This window comes from Eutrigla gurnardus (genome assembly GCF_963514095.1).
Source record: "Eutrigla gurnardus genome assembly, chromosome: 17".
Lineage (NCBI taxonomy): Eukaryota > Metazoa > Chordata > Actinopteri > Perciformes > Triglidae > Eutrigla > Eutrigla gurnardus.
The window spans coordinates 5,922,924-5,947,999 of NC_139928.1; the positions used below are offsets into that span (position 1 = coordinate 5,922,924).

The 25,076-nt window shown below is 46.1% G+C and overlaps 1 protein-coding gene across 1 annotated transcript in view; it reads right to left on the reverse strand.

Moving 5' to 3' along the window:
- arid1ab (AT-rich interactive domain 1Ab) overlaps positions 1–25,076 on the reverse strand; it is a 49,112-nt gene that overhangs the window by 8,156 nt on the left and 15,880 nt on the right. Inside the window, 13 exon segments of the mRNA XM_084031348.1 lie at positions 238–442; positions 557–690; positions 693–765; positions 864–961; positions 1,080–1,119; positions 1,122–1,242; positions 1,766–2,066; positions 2,545–2,715; positions 4,031–4,120; positions 5,147–5,387; positions 17,302–17,418; positions 18,042–18,836; positions 21,048–21,269. Of these exon segments, the coding sequence (XP_083887474.1) occupies positions 238–442; positions 557–690; positions 693–765; positions 864–961; positions 1,080–1,119; positions 1,122–1,242; positions 1,766–2,066; positions 2,545–2,715; positions 4,031–4,120; positions 5,147–5,387; positions 17,302–17,418; positions 18,042–18,836; positions 21,048–21,269 (2,608 nt within the window).

A 25,076-nucleotide genomic window follows, 5' to 3' on the forward strand; every position in this document is an offset into this window, starting at 1 on the left:
GAAGATGACTTGCAACAATCTAAGATCGGCTTTTAACACTGAAATTAATAGGGTATAATAAAATACAATAGTTTATAGGGCAGACTATGTGAGGAAATGGAGCAATGACGATGTGATGTGAACCAAACTGCACCCAAGGGAGAGAGGGGAGAAATGAAATAAGCTTTCATTCATTCGTGTGATTTAACTCAAGGGGGGGGGGGGGGGGGGGGGGGGGGTTAGGAAGCCAGTGCTCACCTGGGCTGGGAGGCTGGACCTTCGGCTGGTTCTTTTTGTTGTCCGTGTTGAAGAAGTCCGGGGGCGGGTCCTCGCCACGCTCGATCTTGCACTCGAAGGCGTACAAACACTGGATGTACTGTTTCTTAAGCGAACTGGCTGCGCTGCTCGACGTGCCCACGTTCAGGTTGGTGGCCAGCTCCCTCCACTTCTTGTTCTTGTTCACCTGGTGGGCGACAGGAGGAAGGAGTAGGCTCAGAAAAGCTGCACACAACGGTCTTATAGGAATTACAATGCTGTCTGTTTTAATCTGCGATAGCCACATCAAATCCAGGCGTACCTGGGTAAGGCCGCCAATCTCTTTGACAGACACGTAGAGCCTGAAGAGATCGAGAGGCTTGCGTCCCACTGCCGGCAGGTTGTTCATGCCCATGGCCTTCTCCTCAGCGAAGGCCAGGAATCTATCCACCCAATCTTCCTCTCTGGCTCTGGGCCAAGCTCGTACAGACGAGTGATCTTCTCATTAGTGATGGTGGAAGAGCTTGACTTCTACAGGACAGATGATACGAGGTACTTGTGAGATTGGAAAAAAAAAACTGGAACTGGAATGGATAATTTATGGATTATTATGGATTTAGAACTTTTACCTTTTTGGATTCAGGCTTGGGAGTCCCCTCCACTTTGTTGTTTATCTTCTGGGTAGGGTTCACTTTTTCCATGCCAAACTCTGAGCTGGGAGGGATTCCTAATCAGAAGGCATTAGGAGGAGGGTGAAAAACAAAAGATTACCAGTCTGTAGCAGTCTTCTATTGCCACAGTAGTAATACAGCTTGATCATGACTTTGGTGTTGCTTTTTACTCACCAGGAGTGTTGTTGGCCATATTTGCTCCCATTGGGTATGGGCCTGGGCCTGGGCCTGGCCTGGCCCTCCCTGGTTCATCATACCATGCATGCTGTTCATGCCAGGGCCGTATGGAGAGCTGGTTCCCATCATGCCCTGGGACATGTTAGGGTAGCCAGGAGGCCTAGAGAAGAGAAGGCTTGCTTAGAGAACACTTGAGGAAAAACTGACTTAAAGAAACACCTGGAAATGTCATAATCATCATCCTTTCTGTTTGAGTCTAACAAATCTGAAGATGTGAATCATGCGTTTGCTGGGTTTAGTTTATTCACTAGGAAACATCAATATACGTCATATGACTCCAGCAATTGCCAAGCCCACGAGTGTCTGTTTGTAGGCCGATCTGGCACCTTTGCTGGGGAAAGATGTGATTCACAGATCTCAGAGACCATCTCCTGCTTGGGCTTGGTCTACTGCCATCTACTCTGCGGGACACTCAATAAAACGCACTAAAGACCGGCTTGCACGTGGGAAGAATCAATCACTTTTCAGGGTCACATAACCACCAAGCACACAGATACACATTCAGCTAAAATATGACAAAATTGAACAAAATACAAATCTTTTCAGACTCGAGAGTCTTAATGCAAGGTGTCATAATGACATTCAACATTGAACTAATGCAGCCAGCAGTTATAAGCACCCACCTGTTGTGTATGGAGTTTGTGGGTCCATGGTGCATGGCGGGGCCACCGTCCTTCCTGTTCATGCCTGGAGGGGGACACATCCCGGACGCCACCTGAGGAGGCATGCCGGCCATGTTTGAGGCCATCCCAGGTCCAAAGGGCCGAGCACCCATCTGCCCCGGGCCTATTCTGCCAGGCGGCATGCTTCCATACGGAGCCCCGCTGCCCTGACCAGGCATCGGGTTCATGGAGCCACTCATGCCAGGACCTGTAGGGTAGTTGGCATTGGGCATCCCTGTGTAGCCGGGTTGCCTGGGGTAACCTGGAAGGATCACAGACAGACAGGAATGCAGATTTTAGCCTGGGACCCACAATCATCAATGCATGCCATCCTATGGTGTTTATTAACGCCGTGAGGGTTTCTGCTCATGTCTCCCTGACAAGATAAAGAGTTTCAGCAGTCCAGCTCTAAATTTACCTTGGTGCTGCCTGTTCTGACAAGTAGCCTAATGAAGCAGGCTTTATCTGGCCCGCACTGTTTGCTGCAATGACTCATAGCAGAACTTCTTCAAAGCCCACAGAAACCATGTGAGACTTCAAAGCGAAGGGATATGATTTCATACATATATGAAGTGAGAGCAAACTTCAAAGCCTTTTTAAAAACCTGGGCTGTCTACGTATCTGTGATGGGCGCAGGACGACAACTGTTAACCCATTCTTATTATGTTTAGGATTTAACAAAAACAGTGGAGAGAGCCTTTTAAAGCACCACCGCCAACACGTTTCCCCCGAGGCCTCACCTTGTGGACCATACTGGCCCCCCTGAGGCCCGTAGTTCCCCATGGAGTTGTTCTGGGGATATGGTCCCATCCCAGCGTGCATCTGGCCTCCCGAAGACTGGCGTGGAGATAAGGCAGAGCCAGGTTGTCCAGGGGACCCGTACGGAGGCATCTGAGGGTTACGCATGTACACTGGAGAGGATTTGGGAGGGGAAATCATTAGATACATAATTCTTCATTCATAAAAGGGGCAATTTAGCACGTTCTATGTGGATATCCAATCAGTGTTGATGGTAAATGTAGCATAAGTTCCTCAGCGCATGCTATATTGACCCAGAAGACTGAGTTTGTAGCTGCAAAATCTGTTGTACTTCCCACATGCAGGGACCATAATTTGACGTGACAGTGGCGTAAAAAGGATGAACTACAGACTACTTAGCTTGGATTTCTCCAAGGAGGCTAAAATAGAGAAGACACAGCGCCATACGGAGTCAACACATGCACAGTAAAACCTGGCCTCTGCAGAATAGATGGTGCAATCATAGAACATGCAAACGATTGATTCATTTCACTGAGTTGGCCTTTGGCCAGAATATATTTTATAAAAAACAAAGACATGAGGAACATGGACCCTATCATTAAATTAAACTGCACGTCGTTAGTAGACTTATGCGCTGTGAGAGAGGAGACTTGGGGATTTGCTTTTCAAAAAACTCCCTTAAATTAATTCTAATGAACAATAAGACTCCAGTCTAATAAAATGTTCTGTCAGGCCAAATGAACTGAAAGACCACCTGAGCAGACACAATCCCTTTAATTGTAGCGCCGCCTAGTGTAACCCTCCAACATGGCAGCTCTGGTTACAATGCACATGTGTCATAGCCCATAGCTCACTTTAATAGCAGCTGTTAACGTTATCAGATGAACTTGAAGTTGAGTTTGCGGTTTGTACATTCGCTCCTTAAGACCAACAGAAGTTTTCTGTGTCTTGTTTCTCAGCTGATTGGACTGACTGACGCATAAAAAAAGGGGACATCGGACAAAAGATTGCATGCAATGCATGGAGGCACTGCAGGCACGGTTCAGAGAGCAGGAGAAATCAGTTTTCTCTGTCAATACATATTTGCGATCAACACCGATTGGACATCCACATGAAAGGGGCCGAACTTCCCCTTTAAAAATCTCTGTATATGATTAAACGCACAGCCCCGTAGCACATCATGTCCCTGTGTAAAGAACCTGGCTCATTACTTCCTCATAAACACAAAGAAGTAGAGTGTGTCTGTCTGCTGTTACCCTCATTTGACCTGGCAAGTAGACTATTAGCACATTCTTTTTTGATGCAGCCTGGGGAATGTTTACAAATGCAAACAATCACACCTACAAGCTGCTGAGAACTTGGCACACATTCTTGCATATTTCTTGGCCACTGAGCAGAGGAGGGCTTAGGTTTTTTTTTTTTTAAAAGACACCTCGTAAACGATTTGAACCATGTCTCAACACTCACCCCTGTCCTGGCCCATGGCTGACTGGTTCATGGAAGAGTGCATGATGGAGTCGGACTGGACACTGGGCGGCCGCGGAGGCATCTGATTACCTGCAGGGCAGCAGCAACACATGGGTTCAGCAACTCAAAAAAAAGCACTTGGAAATATTGGCCATCAAAAGAGCATAAGCCAATGAAAAAAACAAAGACTATGACTGTGTCCTGTTGGCTGCTCTCCACAATGAGTTGTCGGTGGCATCTAAACTTCTGTTTCTCTGCCGTCTGGATGGTTTACCAGCATCATGTTAGGAGAAAATGTTCCCATCTGGCAAGTCACTTCATGAATTACAAATGTGATCCGTTGTATTTGTGAGTGAGCAAGTGTTGGATTAAAACTCTAAATCTGTCTGCTGTTCATTTACTGGATGTTTCACACAGCACCCAACTCTTTAGCAGTGTTCATCTTGACAGCTATTTTAGATTTAGACTTTAGATGAAAATGCTTATTCATTTTTGTCACTTTCATCCTGAAAAGTTTTAGTCGACAACTCAAAACGTTTTAGTCGATGTCATTACAATTGAATTTTTTTTTTTTTTTTTTTTTGCAGGTATGATTTTTTATATATATATATATATATATATATATATAAAATCATATATATATAAAATCATATATATATATATATATATATATATATAAAAAATCATATAAAATCATATATATATATATATATATATATAATATATATATATATATATATATATATATATATATATATATATAAAAATCAAGAACAAAGAAACAAGAACTTGCAAATTTATATATATATATGCCCTATATATATATGGGCATATATATATAAATTTGCAAGTTCTTGTTTCGTAATTGTGCGCCAATTATGACAAAGTCTGCCTTCAGACCCCATTTCCTGTGTTCTTGGTCGTGTTTGATTTCATCTTACATTGAATAATCTCAGTATAATCCATGTTTGTGTTTGAAAAGTCATCTTGGCTCTGCATGAATATAAGCCTGGCTTCATCCATGTACGTTATATTTCGTTCAGAAAGAGAATTTAAGACCACTTACATGCAATTCAATTACATATTGTAGTTCAGGGAATGTTCTTTAGTATTTACCTGGCACAGCAGCAGGGGACAGAGGGCCGGTGCGTGAGGGGGTGACGCTGGCCGGGGAACCCACAGGTGATGGCGAGGGTCCGCGTATGCCTGGCAGGTGGGGCGAAGTGTGCGGAGAAAAGGGCGACTGGGCGGGATTGCTCTGCTCACCCTGACTGCTGGATACCCCTGAGGTGCTGACGCCGGGGCTCAGAGCCCCCTCCGTACCGGTCGGCAGGTCATCAATGGAGCCCGACAGGTCCTGGAACAAGAGGAGCATTATGGGTTAATGACAAAAAAAGCTAGTCCCATATTTCGACACATCTTGGGTTTCTATCAGTGGGCTTCAAAAAGAATGGAAAGAAATGGAATTTGATTGTTTATTAAAAAAAATAATTAAAAAGGTGGAACTAAACGATGATAAACTGTAAGAAGGGGTATAAATGAAGCCCTGCTTGGTTCAGACTCTTCAAGTGGAAGAAATGTGCTGCATTTGGGGGAATGTGAAACATATTCAGGGTTTGTTTCCCTGCACATACTTGAATGAGGAGGGTGAGGGTATTTTATTTCAGAGTTATGTCAAAGTGAAATGAGTTGAAATCCAAATGACCACTGATGCATCTCAGCAATCGTTGCCTTCACCATGGCGCGTCTTTCATTCACTCACACAAGTCTGCCAGCCCTATTATGGTGCAAACGCACATTCAGGTACAATGACTTCTTTTCCCACATTTTTAAAAATAGTCCACATCACTCCCATAATGCTGGTAACGACCCATCTTAGCCAGGAGAACCGTTTGTGTGGCTTGCAAAGAAAAAGTGGGGAGCAAAAAATATTTGAAGCAAGTGATCTCAGGAGACAGTTGAAATAATTGGTGCTGGGCACAGACTCTGGTGCCATGTGGTGTTGTTATTGAGCCTCGCTGGCTACGACACAAAGACAGTCAGGCAGGAAAGACGGCAGGAAGGCAGCCGGCGATGATTATATTTGTGGGAAGGTGAATGTTTACACACTGGCCACTCACGTGGAGCCCATGTGCTTGCTCAGAAATGCAAGCTCATCTGCCAGTCACATCGGAGGAGGGAAAAAAATAGGAGGGAGGAGGAGGGGGGGGGGGGGGGGGGGGGAAGCACTCACTGGAAGGTGGCCAACTATTCCCATAGAAATCTCACACTCGCAGGCTGGCTGCAGCCCCGAAGCCGGCGGTTTTGCACTTGAAACAGCGCCCGTTGCTATTTTTGGGACGTGACCTGATGGAGAAACCCCAGAGGGAGTGACAGGAGGAGAACGCTGATTCAGAATCCACCCCCCCCCCCCCTCCCCTCAACAATCCTCCCCCACCGTGCTCCCTCTGCCCTCCCTCCATCTCTTCCTCTCACTTCGGTGGCTGCACAGACCCAGGCCTTCCTGACCTGCATAGGAGATGTGGCAGATACAAACCATGCAAAATAAATCTCAGCATGAGGGCTTTATGGATGGGAATCACGCCAAAGTGTTTCATTGGCTGATACCCAATTAACGTTTGCAAATGTAAAAGCAGGTCAAAATGATGCATCGCCACGACGACTGAACGACACGGAGCAGTGAAATCTTAATGCTCAGGAGTAGAGAGGAGTTCAAACAGCATGACATTCCTTGCTTGAACAACTATGCTGGGATCTTTTTTTCCAGCAGCCAGCATCGTCAGATGACCTATATCCCCCCTCGTCCCAACCAGCACCACCCACCTCTACTCAGACATCACAAGACCGGTCATCTGACAGAGGGGCTCAGTCTGAGGGCCCTGGGCCATCCGCTACGATGACCACCTCAGCAGCTGCTGCCGTACTCAAAGCTTAAAAGATCACTGCACAGAGTCGTGCCTCCCAACCTCTAAGTCACCCAGACCACAGGGCAAAAAGGTCATGGGTTAATTCCAGGGGTCACACCTCAGCAGGAGGTCACTGTGGGCGGCTGCACAAGACATACACACTTCAGTCACAAGGGCCTCAGAAGTATCAACAAGGCAGGATTCTTTTGGATGTGCACTGCACGGCCACTCTACATTGCTTATTGGGGCAATTTGAACATGAAGAATATGCTAAATAAAGACTGCAAACAAGGCAACGTTTATAAAGTCATTTGTGATATACTAGAGGAGAATGGATTCATGTCGAAGGGAAAAAACTTGGACAGCAACATTTCAAAGTCCATAAATTCACTCCTTCCTACACGCCCCTCAACAAATTAGATTTTTTATTTGGCCTCTTGATTTGTGCACTGTTAAACCCAAAGACTAAATAAAAAACACACCAAAATCACAAACTGAAACGTGCCAAAAACCGACATTCAATACTTCCTCAAATTTGTAATCATCTATACGTATTCTTTGATGAGACCAATTCTGATTTGATAATTGATTGATCATTTTGCCAACTGACTGTATTGATTTTTTATAGAGAAAAAACATTGGCCATCTCAGTGTTAAACAACACAACTGTCCACAGCAGTGGGGTACCATCTTCACTCAGTACCTACAAAAGATTTCATAATGGACATGAAAGGATTTGAACTGAATACTGAATTCAGAATCAACTGACAGAATAATAAAGTGCCAGTGCATTCAAGGATCGAAGTGTTATTTTACTCTTTTAATGTTTGAGAAGTCTGGCTTATTTTGTTCAATGGCGAAAGTGGATTATGTAATAAAAGCATGTTTTTATTCCTAGAAGTCTTGGAGAGAAAACCAGAGAAACTCAGTTGTACAATTCATTAACATTAAAACAACTATAACAAAAAAACTACTGAGTCTTGGGACAAAATCTCATCAAAGCATTTAATGCGTGATTACCACAAAAATAAAAAAAATCTAAATTCAAATGCAAATCTACAAAAACCTTCATGTACATGTGCCAGGCAGCACAGAGGGCGAGCTCTTTACCATTCTTTAAATATCTGACAACTGACAGCTCTGATCTCTCAGCCTGCATAGGCAGAAGCAGTGCACGCACACACACACACACACACACACACACACACACACACACACACACACACACACACACACACACACACACACACACACACACACACACACACACACACACACACACACACACACACACACACACACACACACACACACACACACACACACACACACACACACAAGCTCCTACCTACTCCCACTCTGCAGTCATTGATTTTTCCCGGCTCAATACTGCACAGCACCAGCCTGTTCTGCTGACTGCACAAGCCGGACAGCAAGAGGAGAGGAGAGGAAGGAGGAGGAGGAGGGGGAGGCTGGTGATATTGATGCTGTGTGGCTCTGCAATTCAACACGCTCATTATTAGAAGGCAAATGATGAAGAGGACATGGATCAAGCATGAGGAGTAGAGGGACAGTGGGTTGGCTAAGTTGGAGTGTGATGCTTGATGAGCTTTGAGGGAGGTTACAGAATTATTATCGGTGACAATTACAGTTAGTTATTCTCAATTACAGCAGAGTAGAAAAAGAGCACACGATTTCTCTACGTGCAGAGAAAACGGGGGAAGATATGCAAACTGTGCTGTGGAGAGAAGGAGAGAGCTGCAGTTCTTTCTGTGGAGCTCCAAGCTCCTCTCTATGGCAGCCATTTTGTGTTTTTCCCAGCACTGCCTAACATGGAACTTCAGTGCTGAGAACTGCAGAACAGTGTTCATAATGTTTGAGGGTTGAAGTGAGGTGGGGGGGAAAAGACAAGGTTTTATACAAAGTGCAGCGTTGAAAATTCAATTTTTAAAAGCCCAACATTTCTTCTAATGTGATTGTTCACAAATTGTGGGAAATGGCAGAAAGTCTCGACTGTTGCCGTTATTCCCATATTCTCTACTGCTCCTCTGAGTGTGCCTGTGCTGTCTCTGAGTCATCTGCTCTGCTCTCCTCTCCGCCGTCCTAATGTATTCCATTTGCAGATTACTTCACTGAATCAATCAAGCCCAACCAGAGCCATTAGTCTGCCAAGCCAGCCGATTTCTTTTTTTTTTTTTTTTGTAGGTTATGAGAAACAGAAAGTGGGGGAGAGAGGTTGCGTAGCAGCCCTGAGATAATGAAACGTATCTAGAATGTGTGACGCTGGCCAGTAGTGTAACTAGATCTGGTGGTGGAGGTGGTGAGGGGGGGAGGCAGAGTTCATCCCTCAGTCACACTCTCGCCGTGACCCACTCTTTTTCCTTCTTTCTCAGACCTCAGGGTTTCACCAAGTGCCTGGTTGGCAGGCTTCCTTATACTCAGGCCTCCAGATGCTCAACACAATATACTGGGAAAAAAAGAAACTTCACTCACTCCAGACTGGCTTGCACACATGCTCCCAAATCCTGTGACGACGCCATAGCTAAGGAAGAGAGAGCAAGAAGGGGAGGGGCCAGGATATAGGAAGGGGAGGGGGGGGCTGCGACGATTACTGTGATCCACGTGGTTGACACATTAGAGCCAACACAGTCCCTCCCCCTGTTGCTGCTATCCCTCTGTCGGCCTGTCTCTCTCAGCGGCCTCCCTGCGTGCCTGGCAGGGTCACGGTACAGTCAGCTACTACAAAAGAAGCAGCCCGTCATTGTTACAGGAAACGCAGACGTGTTCCTCCCCCCCCACCCCGCTCCAGCTCCACCACCGCTTTAATTACACACTCAGCCTCCAGGCCTTTTGCACTGAGAAGGAGTGAGACACACACCAACAGAGTGGACAAACACAGATCTTGAACTTCTTTGCTGTCTTTCTTGAGTCCCTGATGTTGATGTTTACATGCTGACGGCCTCGTCAGTAAAAACACTCCGGCGCTGCACAGTCACCACTCATTCAGGGCAAACTGGGCTTTTGATATATGAACGGGGTCATGGGAAAAGTCATCTCTTCCCTTTAAAGCAGAAGATCAAGTGATTTTTTTTTCTCTGCAGTTTCTAAAGGGGTTTCTCTTCTCTTTCTCCCAGCTTAGCCCTTGGACATGCTGACTTGACTTGACCGAGCCCAGAAGCATATTATCCCCAGATCACCACGATCACCGCCATTTGTATCTGCACACACAGGTGAGAGAAAAGCCGTATGTGCTCAGACGACATGAAATCGAAACCGTCCACTCTATAAAACCACCTGAAATGACTGTGCAGCAGATACCATGGGATGATGGCAGCGACTGTTAAGGTGTTGAACAAGAAGACGGACAGGTGGGTGTTGCTGTCGCCTCGGCCACCTGCCCAGAGGGTCCCACCTGCATCCAGACGCCGCGCCGAGCTACTGGGAGCTTCTGGGAAGTCCACTGATGGCTTGGAGAGAGGCAGTTACAGCCCCAGTTTGAGGTTTGCAGGGCTGAGCTCAACCATAAGGGGGCACTCCCATCCCACTATGAGGGAAGAACTGGAGAAAAGAGGAGAAGCATGGCAGGCCCCTGCCTCATACAGTGGCAGCAGCAGCCATTACAGAGCTTCACACACAGCACAGGCTGAAGAGAAACTCTCCATACACAGCAAGTAGAGCAACCTATGGGTGCACCATCAACTCTGATCCGATCCACACGATGATGTAGATATGAGGCGTTGAGCAGATGGCTCCACAACTACTCAGTGGATGAAATTAACATGTCTGAGTTGTGTTATCTCATTTCTCCAAGATGTAGGCAAACAACAAGCATGGCCAGTGAACACGCCAGTAGGGTGACACAATGCTCAGAGCCTTGGAGCACCCTGCTGGGGTTAGATATCTTGTCTGGAGTATCAGTGCCACAGACACAATGTCTACTACCTCCACAGTCGAGCTACCTCCAGCTCCCCAGAGATCACCATTACACTGCTACTTCATCACCAGCGGCCACGTGGGAAGGATAATAACAGCGGTAAAAAAGTACAAGATGAAAGGGTGAACCAGCATAATTCAGAAAACATTCCTGTGAGATACAGGCTTGCAGTCCAAAATGAAAATAAAGGCTAACTATGAATCTTAATCAATACGTAGGGAGTTCTTCTTTAAATGCTCCACATTTGCCTAATTGAGCTTCTCCCGTGGGGGTAACGAAAAAGGGGGTGTGCAAGGCACACAAACACTGCAGCAGTCTGTGTGTAGCTAACAGAGTAGATGAAGGGAGGTGGTGGGGGGGGGGGGGGCAGCGGTCTGATTGCTGTGAATAATGGGGAGATGGTGTGTGTGTGGGGGGCCTTTTGTAGGGATCACAATAGTAGCAGGGAGTCCCAGGGCAGCACACAGATGCCCAAGTGAGGCAGGCAGCTGCCCGGCCCGAGGTGACGGGTGCTGGGATACGGAAGGCGCGAGGGGGCTGGAGGAGCTCGGGTGAGGTGGGGGTTTTGGTGGGTGGGGAGTCTCCAGCCCCCTACAGCAAGTCTGCCTGCTTTCCAGAGCAGCAACGCCCCTCCCCTCCTAATGTCACACACGCACACAGCGCGTCTAGGGGGCGCTACCAAAGGAACCGACACCACCGGTGAATTAACTGGGGAGAGGGGGGGGGGAATAATATAGAGGTTATTTCATAGAGTGAGAGTTAATTTCATTGTGAGGCAGGTTTCATCCATCCAGGCTCGGCAGCTCGTTCCAGCGAGAGCAGGCGAAAGCAGAGGACAGACAGTGCTGCAGTCAGCCACAGTCTTTGTGCTGCAAAACTAGCTCAGCCCAGCAGAAATGGAGGCAGAGGGGAGGGGCATGAGAGAGTGTGTGTGTGCGCACGAGAGTGAGCAGAGAGAGCTAAAGGGAGAGGGAGAGTGTTCTCTCTCTCTGTGTGTGTGTGTGTGTGTGTGTGTGTGTGTGTGTGTGTGTGTGTGTGTGTGTGTGTGTGTGTGTGTGTGTGTGAGCAAAACAGGGCTCGGGTTTTAGCAGGCTGAGAAACAATTCACTGAGGCAAAATGCAAAACAACACACTTTGTCAGCAGATTTAATTTTCTCAAGTACATTAATTAAAAATCACATAGAGGAAAGAAAGGGGTGAGACGGAGAGGGAGCAAGGGAGAGAAACAGACGAGCTGGGAGGAGGGAGGGGGGTGAGAGTGAGTGAGAGGAACCCTGGAATCTGAATAAGGCATGCACACACAGGAAGCAAGGGCCCCAGAATAGCAACAGGAAACCGGCCCCGGACTCTGAATACCGTCAGCGTCAGAGCCTCGCAAAACAAGGCTGCGCTGCACAGCGTTATGAAAGCTGATTTACCGAGAGAAGAGAGAGAACGAGGAAGGGGAGAGGAGGAGGAGGAGGGAGGAGGGTGCAGGCGATGGAAAGAGAAAAGGAGAATATAGGCAGAAAGAGGAACGAGAGAGAGGCCGAGAGTGAAATATATAAATATATATATATATTTATATATAAAAAAAACAGAAAGAAAGAGAGAAATGCAGCAACAAAAAAAAAACCCAGAGTGTAATACTGAGAAAGGCACGGAGGGGGTTGGGCTGGGTAGGAGAGGAAAAAAGTGGGCCGGCCTTGTCAGGCTGATTGCTCCAGAGCTATGTCGCAAAAACAAGCTTAGCTGCAGCAGGAGAGCAGAGCTGGGCTGGGCTGAGCAGGGAATGGGGATTGCAAGAGGGGGAGACTCAAAGAGTTGATCAGCACCAAGCCTGGAAGATCCCTCAGTTCCAGATCAGGAGGCTTGGCACATAACATTAAAGGTCATTAAAGGGGGTGGGGGGAGGGGGTGGGGGTCTGTTTTTGTGATGTGGGTGGTCCCTGAGCTCTGCAAATGGATATGACTGGATTAATGCGAGGGTGGGGTCCTGATATAATATGAAGATGTAGTAATGAATTAACAGGTGAGAAAACTAGGACCTCCAGTTGTCCAAGCCACAACCAAATTAAGAAAAGTCAACTGATAAGTAAGAATGTTTGCCTTTCATCATTAAAAACACACAACATAGAAGTCTCTTATCTACCACATATTATAGTCAAGTAAATTTAAACTAGGCTAAATAAAACAGGACTGTTTGTACTCCATTACAGCACTGTTTAAAAGACTAAAATAAATCTGTGACAAAACCTGAAGTAGACGACGTAAACCCCTAGACCTTTCCTTATAAGATAAAAGCACTCCAGATGAAGCCCATTTATAAAGGCAAGGCGAACAGGAGGATGGAGCGAGTGTGTGAACAACATGTGACCTTCCTCTCAAGTCTGGAGCACATTCAGCCAAATCAGAAAAGAGGTGCATCACAACCAGTGGGCGGTTCTGAGTGGGATTATCCCCACAGTGGAGAAAGGGGTACAAAAGACCTGATAAAGGACAAGGAGGAGAGTTTTTTTCAAAGAGAAGGGGAATGGTGGGAGGGAACTTGGTGGTGGTCTGGTAGTTATTTCCATTCCCATGGGTTGACATGGAGAGGAAGTGCCACTTCCAGGAAGTATGAAAGCCGGACAGTGACAGCACAGACTCTGGCCTGCTTCATTTCTGCTCGGCCATAATAGTGATGGCAGGCTGGTCAGGTTTATATTAGCTATATCAGTTTTATAATTATTACCTAAATAACACTGGATTTGCCGTCAATTTGCAGACTCAAAATACCACATTGGTTGCTACCTTAAAATAGTCCTTCAAAATATAACCGAGATGGCTGGCCCCAAAACCTGAGCATCACTGAATGTGAATAGCTACTTTAGGTAAAAACAAATATTGTATTTCCTGCTACTCTTTTCCATTGAAATGACTCATGTTGATCTGTTTCATATAACTTGCCTGTGAAATTTGAAGCTGTGAATATGGACTGGGGGAAATCTACAAATGCACTTCTTGGGATAAATAAAGTTTTAACCTGAACTTGTTATGAAGATTAAAATTGTTCCAACAGTAAATTGGCGGAGTGTGCCTTTAATTGATAACTATGGTTATTCTTCAAAGACTATGTCAACATGTGACGCATTCCATAGCAAAAAAATACAAAAAAACAATATCTATTTTCCTAAAAATTACATTATTGTGATTATTGATTATTACAAGACCACATAGACTGGAACTTTCCAATTGTACTGCTGGATTAGCATCAGCTACGTAACTACTATGTAAAAGTGTGAAGTGGTTTCCATGAAGACAACAACCGCTCCAGGGAACCGACAGTGTGGTAACTACTCAACAGTTAAACTGTGCATTTGTGTGCCGGAGCCAGGAACCAGCTCAACCTGCTCAGCTAGTTCCACGACGTCTGCCTGTTCCTCCCCCTCCCTCCTCCATCTATTATCCACAGCCCTTTTCTCAAGCTGACTGTTGCTTTCCTACCTGCACCTTCCAGCATGTGCTGAGCCTCCTGTACTCCTTTATTCCCACCTCAACGGTGGCCCAACAGACGCTGGGTTTTTAGCACCTGGCTCAAACAGGCCCATCTGTGCTCTGGATGAGGTGATGTCTGGCTGGCTTTGTACGAAAGCTACTAAAGTAGCTAAATGGCGCTTACCTCTCAGATGCTGTTGGATCAGGATTCAAACATGTTCTGAGGCAGATTAAAACAAATGCGTCCGTACAAATCGCTGCAGGTGCTTACGATATAAACCATCAAATCAAACCTGTAGAGCTTTCACACACATCCTGTTAGGTCATTCGGAAAACATGCCGCTTTGCTTAATATGAGAGAAGATGGTTAATTTAAGATAAGACTAACCAACACTTCCTCTATAAGAAGACGTTTGCAGGGCTCCTCACCCATTCTGAATTATTCACAACAATAACAATCTATTGTTTTCATTATTTGTATTCTGTTTTCCCATTTCTTAAGACCGTTCAGACGACCATGATTTTGTGGTAGTATTTGGAGTAAGCATGAGGACAAACAGTCGGTGCCAAATGTTTAGGATTAATGCTCTACTTTGGTGCAAATGTCAGCTGGTATCATAAAGGTGATGGGTTCTGACAATGAGCCCTAGTGCTATTTCAGATTACATCCACAGATACTCAACAGGATTATGCTTCATTAAGATTCCAGAGTCATGGATCCTCTTAAGTAGCAAACAGCAGCATTGTAGTAAATCAGAAATAGCTTTCCTGCGTTGTGGCAGAGTGTTTTTGTTTTGATAATGTGGGTATCAAAATATTCAAGGAAAAAAGAAGCTACTGATGCATGTCTTCATAACACCTGTAGAAAGTCAATTTAGCCGTCACGGTTATACCGGCTGCTAGCAGGATATCAGTTCATCCCCACCTTAGCCAGATTAACGGTTCTCACAGCCAATCACAGAGCACCAATAGGGAATCCCCGAGAAGTCGGAGGGAAATAAATAAAAATAGCCCTGGCCCGGCCTGCTCGGCCAATGGCTGAGCCCACAGAGAGATGTATAAATAAATAAGAGAAATAAATAAAAGAGGAGGGAAACACATCCTGAGGGCATCCCCTACTGGCATAGACAGCGCTGACTCTCATCCCTCCCTCCCTCTCAGCATCTCCCACTCCAACCAATCACTCACACTATTTGAAGTTATTTGCTTGCACTCCCTCAATCCCGCTGCACCCCCCCCCCCCCCCCCCTCCCCGCCGACTCCGCTCTCTCACTTTCATTCTCTCTCATTAATGATCTCATTTCTCACTCTCCTTCCCTAAGGCCCAGAATGAGGTTAGCTCCGCAGTCTGACCTATAAACACTGCCATGGAAACTGCAACGTGTTACAGCGAGACACCTCTTTAACAGGGAGGATGGGGGAGCTGGGGAGGGAAGGGGTTTCTCTCACCTTTATCTTGGCCAGAGGGCTATCAGACGCCAGATTTACTTCACTTTCAACAATCCTTTTCCCTGGCAGAAATGTTTTTCCCCCTCTGTGAGATTTTCTGTTCAACAAGTCAGTAGATACCTGCGCTGCTTGAACATACTTTACTCACTCTTGGCATCAGCTTGTTGTTGTGTGTACGATGAAGTGAGAGGCAGCAGAGAAGTGGTCTTAAATCCAAAGATGGCACCAGCAGGCAAATTTTCAAGATCCGTTCACACCCCGAATTTACGCCATTACTGCCATTAATATCCAGCTATTAGGTCGAAACGTTGCTATATGCCCGCTGACGTAAACATACCATGAAGTTGCTCCTAATATGTCAGTGATTTAGCAGGCATATCACCAGCGACAGTAAACACAGCTGGGAATGCACCAGTGTCCGCAGTCCAAAGTGCTGCATATTGACCCTTCTCTAGTAAAGCATGCAATACTCACAGTAGTTATAGCTCTGCAAAAAAAAAACAAAAAAAACAGAAAATGCCTCTGAACAGGTGGCGCAGCTGAATTCAAGTGCTTGGTCGTCATATGACTGCACAGTGGGCAAAATCCCAAACTTTCTCCACATTTCTTCATATTTTCTTCTGCTTTCTTGGTGCTCTGTTCACACGAGAAAACTTTGTGACTGTTCCTACTTCTATGGGGGAACGCTTACCACTGTTTTTCTGCATTAGAGAACAAAGCCAGGTGATTTACTTAAAACTTACTAAAAACCATGCAATTGGGTGCCGTTTTACTCTAGTTTTATCATTACTATTCAGAAGAGGCTTAAGAGTGAATAAAGAGAGGGATGGTAGTGAGGACAAAGCTGGGAATCATAAGAATAAACATACTCTCAACATTCTAAAGCACAAATAAACTCCCCACAAACCTGCAGGAAGGTGATGGATATTTAATGAATGCAAAGCCCTGCTTTGGGTTCTTTCTGTACTTGCGTAGGGCCAGAGAGGTCTGTGAGACTGGCTGGCTCATCCTGCTTATTGCCTGGGGGGCTACACCCCCACGTGAGGTCCAAATGCTCTTTGTGGATCCCCAGAAGCGTACCACACAACAGCAGTCACGAATTACTACGGCTGTATTCACATTCAGTTAAGTTAAGAATCCATTACAAGTTTGCCTACATATAGTAAAATCAACATATGAATTGAAGCTGGGTGCTGATCAAGAAGGTAATTTCCCATTAGCCGTTGTAATTTCCCAATGCAGATGTGTGCATGTCCCTTCAGGAACATTTGCTATACCTGCATTGGCAGCAATTTACTTGCAGTTGTAAAGCAACCCCCCCCCCAAAAAGAAAGCAGAGTTACCAAAAAGAAACAAACAAACTCCCAATAAAGCAATAAAACGCCCGACCATGTAGGCTATGAAGGCTATGATATCCATATTAACAGGGCAACATATGTGCTTGGTGCCCATGGAGGCCGGTGAATCATGAAACCCAGCTACAATGATCACAAGTCAGAGGTTAGATGAAGAGACTGAGGGCTTACCGGCAGACTGGATGGCCGGCCCTGCATGCTATCCTCTTGACTGCTCTTGTTGGAAGCCATGGGCGGGTTGGAAGGCGGAGCGCTGGACTGGGAGCTAAAGGAATCCTGGGAGAGTTCCTGATTATGGGGGAAAAAAAGGAGATTATACAACGAATTCATGAAAAACAAATCCCTTTGCGATATCCAGCAATACAACAGATCTCCACTCGGCTGGATAAACTTTGCGTGCCGTGCCATGCGTAACTGAGAACTGAATGCTCCCTGTTTGGCGTGTCTGTGTTACCATAAGAAATACATGGCACGGTAAGTCATTGCTTACTTTACAGCCATTTGCCTGAGTAGCTCACTTCATTTTATCTTAGTGTTTTATCAGCAACAATCTCAACAGCAACAGCTTCCCTCGCATATAATGCAGAAGTTGTTGAGTGTTCTGAATCCTACTGTTCTGGCTATTTGACTAACAAGCCTCCCAGACATTCACACCATTTTTGGATCAGTTATGTTATGGACAACTAAGTGCACAATGATTTAAACTAGGAGGGACTGGAAGGTGTGCAGTGTTCATTAACATTGTAAGAGGCATGGAAGGATCCTTACAGCATTGATTAAGTTAAGCAGATATGAAGCGCATGTGTCAGCCCCGGAATCTCCTGCTGCAAACATTAATGGAAACACAAATGGGCCCGACACACTACATTTTAGCTAAAGTGTACCACCGGCGTTTTGTGTGGTGTTATTACCTGTGGAGGTGGTGGGAACCTCTGATATGGTGACTGCTGCTGCTGTTGTGGTGGTTGCTGCAGAGGGGGCGTCTGGGAGTAAGGTGATGGTTGACCCTGCTGGCCGTGACCTGGAGGTTGCTGAGCTTGAGGAGGTGGACCTCCTGGTTGTTGCTGTTGCTGCTGTTGTTGTTGTTGTTGTTGTTGTTGCTGCTGCTGCTGCTGCTGTTGCTGCTGCTGCTGTTGCTGCTGTTGTTGTTGCTGTTGTTGTTGTTGTTGTTGTTGTGGAGGCCCTTGCTGCTGCGGCGGCTGCTGCTGCTGCTGCGGTGGCTGCTGCGGCGGCTGCTGCTGCTGCTGCTGCTGTGGCGGCGGCTGCGGGGTTTGCTGCTGTGGTGGCTGCCCTGGTCCAGGGGGCTGTTGGTAGCCAGGCTGGCCCTGAGGGCCCTGCTGACTTTGGGGACCTGGTCCCTGCTGCTGTTGGGTCTGCTGCTGGGGAGAGACGTAGGGTGGCTGTCCTGGCTGAGACTGTGGGGGCTGGCTATAGGGAGGCTGACCTGGAGGGGTGCCATGGGGACCTTGGGATTGTTGGTAAGGGGGTCCAGGCTGCCCGTGTTGGCCAGAGGGCTGCGAAGGGTGACCCTGCTGTGTGTAGGGAGGTCCAGAGCTGCCCTGCGGTTGACCAGTATACGGAGGCTGCTGCTGCTGCTGCTGCTGCTGCTGCTGCTGGCCAGGATGAGGGGGGGCACCGTGCTGACCGTAGTAGCCCTGGCTCTGCTGGCTGTAGCCACCAGGCCCCTGTTGTCCATAAGCTGACATCTAGATGTGAAAACAGAAGATCAAGATCAACAATAGCTCACCTTAAAAAGGGGGGAGAACAGCTTAAATATAACCCAGCACAGTTGCATTGCCTCTGAACATAAACACCTTTCTTTTACTTAAATTTGACTGAAGGTTTACTATCCTGAACCTCTCTGTGGAATATCAATCACTACCTGAATACAGTCTGTGCACTGACAGGACTCTTTTGAAAGCTGTAAAAAAAAAAAAAATTGTAAAAATAACCCAATATCCAAAGTCACCTCTTTGATTTTTTTTTTACCATTCATTCTCAGCGGAGTAATCAGAGCATCACTTCATCTTACTCACAGATTAAAAGGGAAAGACAACTGTTCTCTCCCTCTCTCCCTGTAAGATGTGAGTGTGCTCCTCGCTATAAACTGATCAGTTAAAGCGCATAAGAAGAGCCATCTGAGTGTTGGAATTCAGCCATCTATCGCTTCAAATTACAGCTGTGAAAATAAAAATTGAGTTTTGACTTCATCTCCTTGAACTTCAATATGAGGCTTTTCATATTCTACCCGATCCCACGCGCGGAAAGCCTTTCAATACAGTGATTTTGTTTCATTACCCTCAAGGAGCATGGATGGAAAAAGCGCTGACCTTGTGAGGAAACACGGTGATGAAAGAAGAAGGAAAAAACACATGTTACATTGGGAGGGTTTGGAGCTACTCAAGAATTCAAAAGAAAATATGAGATAGTAAAGAATTGCCACATATTTCAAACAACGTGAAGTGGCTGTATTGTATGGGTCTGACAAAGGGAGGGAAGCCGTTTTCTTCTCTGCAGGGCACTTATCGAGTCCACGGTCAGACACCAGGCAGGCCAGTATGAGATAATCACACCACACAATGGGCACAAGACCACAGACAGCGAACGTGGAAGAAAAGGCTTCACTCTACGGGATTCCCTGCATGCATTTGTCTGTTAAGACGGACTGCCTGGTTGAGAGAGTTCAAGAAGGGTCTTATTTCTAGCTAAGAGTAAGTAGCTATGTCAAACTGTATGTTTGCCGTTTTCAATTGGACGCCACTGTGAGAAAGTGCTGCCCACTGTGCCCGTACACACAACCCGTAGCTAACTTTTGCTTTCAAGCATGAAAATAAGCTAGAGAAAATTTACTCTGAGCACCTCTTTTATTCAGTCATCTGTCTTCTCTATTACTGTATTGTATTATATCATAAATAATAAATGATAAAATCAGCCCAATCATGTACAAATCAAGCAAACATTTGATGTGTCTTGATGTTGTAAAGTCTTGTAATTGTGTTTTTGTACTGCTTAACTTTCTTGGTACGCTTCCTACTCAGGGACTACTGATGTAAATGTGCTCATAGCTAACTCTAATACAGCCAAGAAGATGTGTATGTGTGTCAAATAAATAAATATAATAAATCTATTGCTCTTTCGGTACAGCTACATCCATCAGCTCCACCTCTAGCTGAAAGCATAATAAGCATTTAAAGAATCAACCCTCCCTTTCCAGAATGGACTTATTCCACCCTAACATACCCGGATCATGATCATGACTACTCACTATGAACCAACGTCCCCACACCTGATGTCCGATGAGTCTGCTCCATAAAGTCCCTTTGTCTACTGTATGCTTCCACTTCCACCATTCCTGCAGTTGTAAGTCAGCGACCAAATAAACGCTCTACTGCCTCAACAAACAGGAATGTAAAAAAACGTATTAACCTGTGGTCCGGACTTCAAACCATGCCCTGCATCATGACTAAGTACCACAGACACTTAAAGCGGCCCTGTGGAATCTCCTCCTGAGGCAGGGGTCTTTAATTTTTCATAACTTATTGGTTTCACCTTGTTTACACTTATTACTAATGACAGATGTTTGGGTCTGGTGACACAAGAACATCATTTTTTCAGCTCACCCAGCAGCACCACATGTGGTGTTGGTTTGTAACGCCTTTTTAAAAAAATGCCACCCCCTCAACACTGAACAATATTTCTAGCTGAGGAGGGCAGGACAAATCCCATTTCTTTAATGGCAATTAAAGCATTGTCTTGAATATTGATTCTATTTAAAGCTAGGGTGACTAATGTATTTTGAAAACAATTCGTTTGAGGAACATAATTGCCGTTATTAGTCGGACTGTTGCTTTAAAGAGAGGTTATGCAGGGTTGCAGTGATAATGTAAGGATGGTCATCAAAATCAATTATCACTGACCTGCTGTCCATACTGCATGCCGCTCATAGCGCCAGGCGTTCGGTTCTGCATCCCCATAGGATACCTCTGAGGGCCAGGAGGTCCGTAGCCCTGCCCTGGGTAAGAGCCTCCCTGCTGGGGTCCAGGCCCCGTGGGAGGCCCTTGCTGCTGTTGAGAGTAGGGGTTAGGTCCTCCATATGGCTGGCCACGCATCTTCCCTACCTGGTCCATTGGGCTCGGAGGCTGCAGGACACACAGAGAGATTGCAATGTTTCAAAGACCAAAAACAGTGGATGGATGGACCTGGCAATTCTGGTTTCAAACCAGACTTTAGAGGAAACTGTCAATGGTTTTAAGGTTGGTAGTTACGGCGTGTGTCTATTGCCCTTATTAACACTGTGTAGTCAAACACCTAGCTATGAAAAGCTCTATCATGATGGTATGGACATTGTTCAGAATCCAGCGGTGTGACATGAAAGCATGGGAAAGCAAGAGTTATTACGGAACATTTCCTTTTCAGTGTGTTTTCTTGAAAAGGCATTACTCAGCAATGAACACAAACGATGGCTCTACCATTTCAATGCAACATGCAAGCATCATCTCATAAACCAGTCACAGTATAATCAAGCAAATATGGAACAAAAATCAGAAGGGGGAGGGAAAAACAGTAGTGGATTTACTTTCCTACTAGAAAGGGAAAAATTGGCCATGAATGAATGAATGAGCCCACTATATCCGCCAGGAGCGTTTCCCTGCCCAAGAGATCATTGTGCCAGTGGGTGGATACTGTTACGGCGGAGACGTCAGGGAGGGTTTCTATGAAAATAAGCTTAAGGAAGTGGAAGTGTCTGCGGTGGCTGGAGCCGTCCCACCCCCCAGCTGGAGCAACGTCAGGATGGAGGCCAGGGTGGTGGTGGTGGTGGGGGCTGACCTTGGCCCAGCTTGGACTCGGGGAGATCCACATGGTCTGGGCAGGCAATGTTACTGGGCCAGACAGCCTTTCTGGCTGGAGAGTCGGGAAGGGAAACGGAGAGCAGATGAAGGGGTCGTAATGAGGTAGCCTCGCCTGTCAACAGCTGGAGCCAAGGTCATTAAGTGTAAGATACGAGCTTGGTAGAATCCCCAAAAACAAAAACACTCCTTCACAACAATGAATACGATTAAAAAAAAGGGACCAATAGTGAACTGGTCATCCCCCATAAAAATATATATAAAACCAAATTCAAGCCAGAGCTGCGAGTGGGTGTCTGGCACAATGTGATGCCATCAACTCATCACACTGCTGGCAGCCCGTGTGTTCCATCAAACCAACCGCAGCGGCGTCTGAAAGTATGAGCCACAATGGGGGCTTTGAAGTAGCAACACCTCCTGGCCTGCTGACCTCGGGCAGCAGACACAAAGCTTTCATTGCTTCCCACGGTTATTAATCTGTGTGTGTTTTTTTTTCCTCCCCCAAAAACCTCTTTTCCTTGGTTAAGGGAGACAACCACCAGGGCTATTTATAGCCAGCGAGACGGAGAGGGCAGTCTGCCGAAAATGTAACAGGTCCCAGCTGCACTGCTGTTTGAACCTGGGCCAGGCCTTGCTCTTCCTGGGCTTTAATAAAGCAGCAGGCTTTGGCACTCTATGAATGACAGTGCTGCAGTGAGCGAGAGGAGGTGGTGGGGGGGGGTGGCAGCTCAGCAGGGGTGTGTTTGTGAAAATATGTGTGTGTGTGTGTTTGGGAAAGTCTGTAGGTGCAAGAGGTGTTTGTGTGTGTTGGTGTTGGTTTGGGGGGGGGGGGGGGGGGGGGGGGGATCAACAGGCTGTCAGGCCGGTCAACCAGCATTATCCAAGATAAGATATTCCACTCCAGGTTTTCCCTCTAGCCTCCCCCAGGCCACACTCTCCTGAGCTCCTCCAGGTTCAGGCGAGTGTGTGTGTTATGCTGTGTGTTATGTTTTGTGTGTAGAGGAAAGGAGGGGAGGGAAAGAGAAGGGGGGGGGGGGGGGGGCGTGTTACTACGCTCCCTTGGGTTATTACCGACCGCACCGTGGGGGAAGAGGTAACAGGCCCCGGTAGGCACTCTCCTGTGACCTCTAATGCACTTTTAACCCCAGTCTGCAAGGAAGGATACCATACCCCCGCCCCCCAATTCCCCCCACCTGACATCATGCAAGGATGAGAGCACACACTGGTTTTCTATCCGTTTCAGACAGGTGTATTCATCCAATTATGGCAAACAAAGAGAACATCTACAAATTCCCAACAAAATCTTGAGCAACCTCTCTCACTGGCTAGAGATACTCGATAGCTCTTTCCTAATGAGCTGCTTAGGCAGTTAGACAGAGCCTCCTGTGTCATCTGTAAAGTGTGCCATTGAGGCCGGAATCGCCCGCTAACGTCCTCCAATCTGCATGAAAAATGACTGGTCTGCTAACAAACTACAGAACAGCAACACTAAAGGTAAAATCTATTTCTCATTTAGACAAAATCTCCCAGCGATGACCGGGCCATAAAACAATCAACCTTTTTTTCCTCTCCAATTTCGGTCGATATTTCTCCAGCGGTGAGAATATTTCTACAACAGTCTGTGGACCCGCTTTTCCATTAAGAAGCCTGAACGCTCAGGCCTCAGCCCAGCAGGAGCAGAGAGGCAGAAAGTATAGCTCGACTACAATCAGGGTTTCCGGCTCCCTGAGCCACGTGGAGGATCACTACTGACAATCCCAAAACAAAACCCTAGTCTCTCCCCGTCTCTCTCCCTCCCTCTCTCTCATGTCTCACTTAACAACTGTAACCATGGAGTGTCATTTGACCAGGAGATAAGTTGAGAAAATAAAATTAACTCATTCACCACTATTCAAAATAATATAACACTTTCATATGGGTTAGAGATCTTGAGGGATAATTGCAGTTCATGGAAAGATGGTTTGCCAATAAATCTACCTGTCCAAATTAAGCTCAATATCAGGTAATAATGTTCATAGCATGTCACGTGGCTTTGTAAGTATGTGGTCCGCAGCCCAGTATAAATCCTGGGAATCCAGGTTAAACCTGGTCGAGAGGTCTTGTTTTTACTCCTCTACCTCATTCGATCATGTTAATACATCTGTGTGCTGCAGGCTGGGATATAGTTGTGGCAGGTCTACTGCTCGGGCCTTCATTGATCTGTTTACCAGCATTTTCCTCCCATTGCTTAAGTTGTTCAAATCTGACACACCATTACCCATCCTCCAGGATCCCAGAGAGCTTTGGCTGAGGCATATGTGTGCCTGTGTGTGCTTTCACCACACTAAACAACCTCTACAGGATCTTGTATAGAGGTCAGGGACTGCTATAGAAGGCTCTGTTCTTCTTTCTCTTAGTTATAGAATGAGTGGCTCTTTAGATTTGCCACAGTCAGGCTGGAGCCCTGGTGCTGTTGAGTAAAGACCCTGAGCAACTGAATATATTTTCCCACGTTGTTCCATGAGGCTGAGCTTAGAGTTTAATCAATAATGAATAATAAAACTTTTATTATTTCTTTAAATATAGCAGTAACGAGGTTGAGATAAAAAAACAACAATTAAGTCTCCAAGTGTTTGGAAAGTCAAAGTCCAGGTGTATTATCGGTGCCGCTATCACAAAGACAACCCAGATGGCTTTCCGTTTTCCTGGGAGCTACCAACAACGTGGGACAAACTGCACTGATAACACATTTCCTGTCCGTTGATTTTACTTTGAAAAATAAGATCAGTCTAAATTGTTAGCAGCATGGCTACTGTCCAAGTTTCGGAACAACTTTAAGAGTCCCAAATAGAACTAGAAACCCTGATCTCCATGCTGTGATAAAGGCAGACATAAACACACTGGTAATATTAAGTACACAGGTTTGCTACTCACTGATCCAGCTTAGTGAAAACAATCGTTTTTATCACTTTCCCCCCCATCGCCTGCTTTGCCTTCATCGGGCTCATTTGCCGGGAAGAGTTTTTAAAGTTAACATCAACATTACCGTTACTCTGGTTGTTAAACCGTCTGCCATTTTGGCTACCTGGGGACAGCTAACATTACTGTATTTTGTTGAGA